This window comes from Pteropus alecto, unplaced genomic scaffold (genome assembly GCF_000325575.1).
Source record: "Pteropus alecto unplaced genomic scaffold, ASM32557v1 scaffold30, whole genome shotgun sequence".
Lineage (NCBI taxonomy): Eukaryota > Metazoa > Chordata > Mammalia > Chiroptera > Pteropodidae > Pteropus > Pteropus alecto.
This window is the reverse complement of record NW_006429782.1, coordinates 2,689,822-2,691,358: the sequence shown is the minus strand read 5'-3', so window position 1 is coordinate 2,691,358 and position 1,537 is coordinate 2,689,822. Positions and strand designations below refer to the sequence as shown.

Sequence of the window (1,537 nt, the reverse complement as noted above, 5' to 3'; positions counted from 1 at the left end):
CAGGGCGACCGCGCCAGGCCCTCCCGCGGCCCCGCCCATCGCTACCTGTCGCTGCTGGAGGTGCTCGGTGGCCGCTCCGGCTTCGGTTTCCGCCCACGGGGTTTTGGAGGAGGCTTCTCGGCTACGAAAAGGGAGGACAAAGGGAGGACGAGGCGGCCTTCTCTGCGCCGTCCTGCAGGCACGCCAGGGCCCCCGGGCACCGGCTCAGGGCCGGCGTCGGCGATCCTACCTGGCTTCCTGCCCCGCGTGGGTTTCTTCACCGACACGTCCGAGTCCGAGGAGGATGACGAGGAGGCCGACGAGGAGGAGCAGGAGGCCGACCTGGCCACGGCCGCCGGCTCTCCCTTGGCCCCTTCGGATTCTGGTTTAGAGTCTGAGTCGGAGGCCGAGGGCGGCTTCTGGGAGAGGCCGAGGTGCAGAAGTGAGGGCAGGCCCAGTGCCCCCTGCAGCCCCTGACCCGTAAGAACCCGCACCCCCTAAATCAGAAACGCTTCCTTCAGGCCTAGAATCACAGGCAGCCCTGGCTGTGCCTTTAGCGGCCTGAGCCTGCACCGCGGTCACCGTGCGTGACTCCCCACTTGGACGAGTACGGGGTCAGACGACACGGGGGCAGATGACACACGCGATGCCTTCCCGGTGGCAAGGGCTCACTAAGGCCACAACATCCTGCCTGGAGAGCCAACCGCATGAGCTGCCCTCCTGCACAGTCTCTGTCCTCAGCTCGCCTGGGCACACTGTGTGTGTGCACGCATGTTGACATGTAACACATACTCACACATGCGTGCACAGATGTGCTCGTGTACTCATACATGTGCCTAACGCACAGGCTCATACACAACTTATTTGTGATTCTCACGCGGGCCAGACAACATGCTCGTACACATGCCCACACCACACATCTTTATACGTGTACGAGCACGTATAACATGCTTACATCAACACACGATGCATGTACACGACACAGTCGTACATGCACGTGACATGCTCGTACACGCACACACACAACACCCACATGTTCTCTCCCTCACATGGGCACCCAGGAGGGCCTCGCTCCCTTCCACAGCCGGGACTGGGACCCCAGCAGTGGCGCCTGACCAAGGACATGCTCTGCACAGTGCCGCTTGGAAACTATGGGCTGAGGCCATCGAGGAGGCCAGCGGTGGGAGTCGGCAGTCCCCTGGGGTCTCCTCGTAGCCCATGACCCATCCTCCTCCAAAAGGGACCAGACTCTAACCACGGACAGTGGCTGGTGACCTTGGAGAGACGCTCTAGGAGTGTCTCCCAGGCGGGCACGGAGAACAGAAAACCAAAACACCTCTACCTTTTTCTTCCGTCCTGCCAAGGGGCCACGCCGTGGAGCCCGGACCACGGCTTTCTTCTCAGGGGTGAAGTCCTGGTGGAGAGAAGGGAGTGAGCAGGAACCCCCGGCCGCCCGCTGCTCGGCCCCCACCCGTGCATCCACCCGAGGAGCCGACCACCTGCTCACCTGGTCGCTGGTCTTCTCTGACTCGGCCGAGCTTTCCGAGTTCTCCTCTTC

General features: G+C 62.7%; 1 protein-coding gene across 1 annotated transcript in view; it reads right to left on the bottom strand.

The window, feature by feature from the left end:
- The window catches only part of HDGFL2 (HDGF like 2), a 19,735-nt gene that overhangs the window by 5,303 nt on the left and 12,895 nt on the right, over positions 1-1,537 (bottom strand). Inside the window, exons 6-9 of the mRNA XM_025043150.1 lie at positions 1,487-1,528; positions 1,322-1,393; positions 230-398; positions 46-121 (exon numbers count right to left, since the gene is read on the bottom strand). Coding sequence (XP_024898918.1) covers positions 46-121; positions 230-398; positions 1,322-1,393; positions 1,487-1,528 — 359 coding nt within the window. The remainder of the gene's footprint in view (positions 1-45; positions 122-229; positions 399-1,321; positions 1,394-1,486; positions 1,529-1,537) is intronic.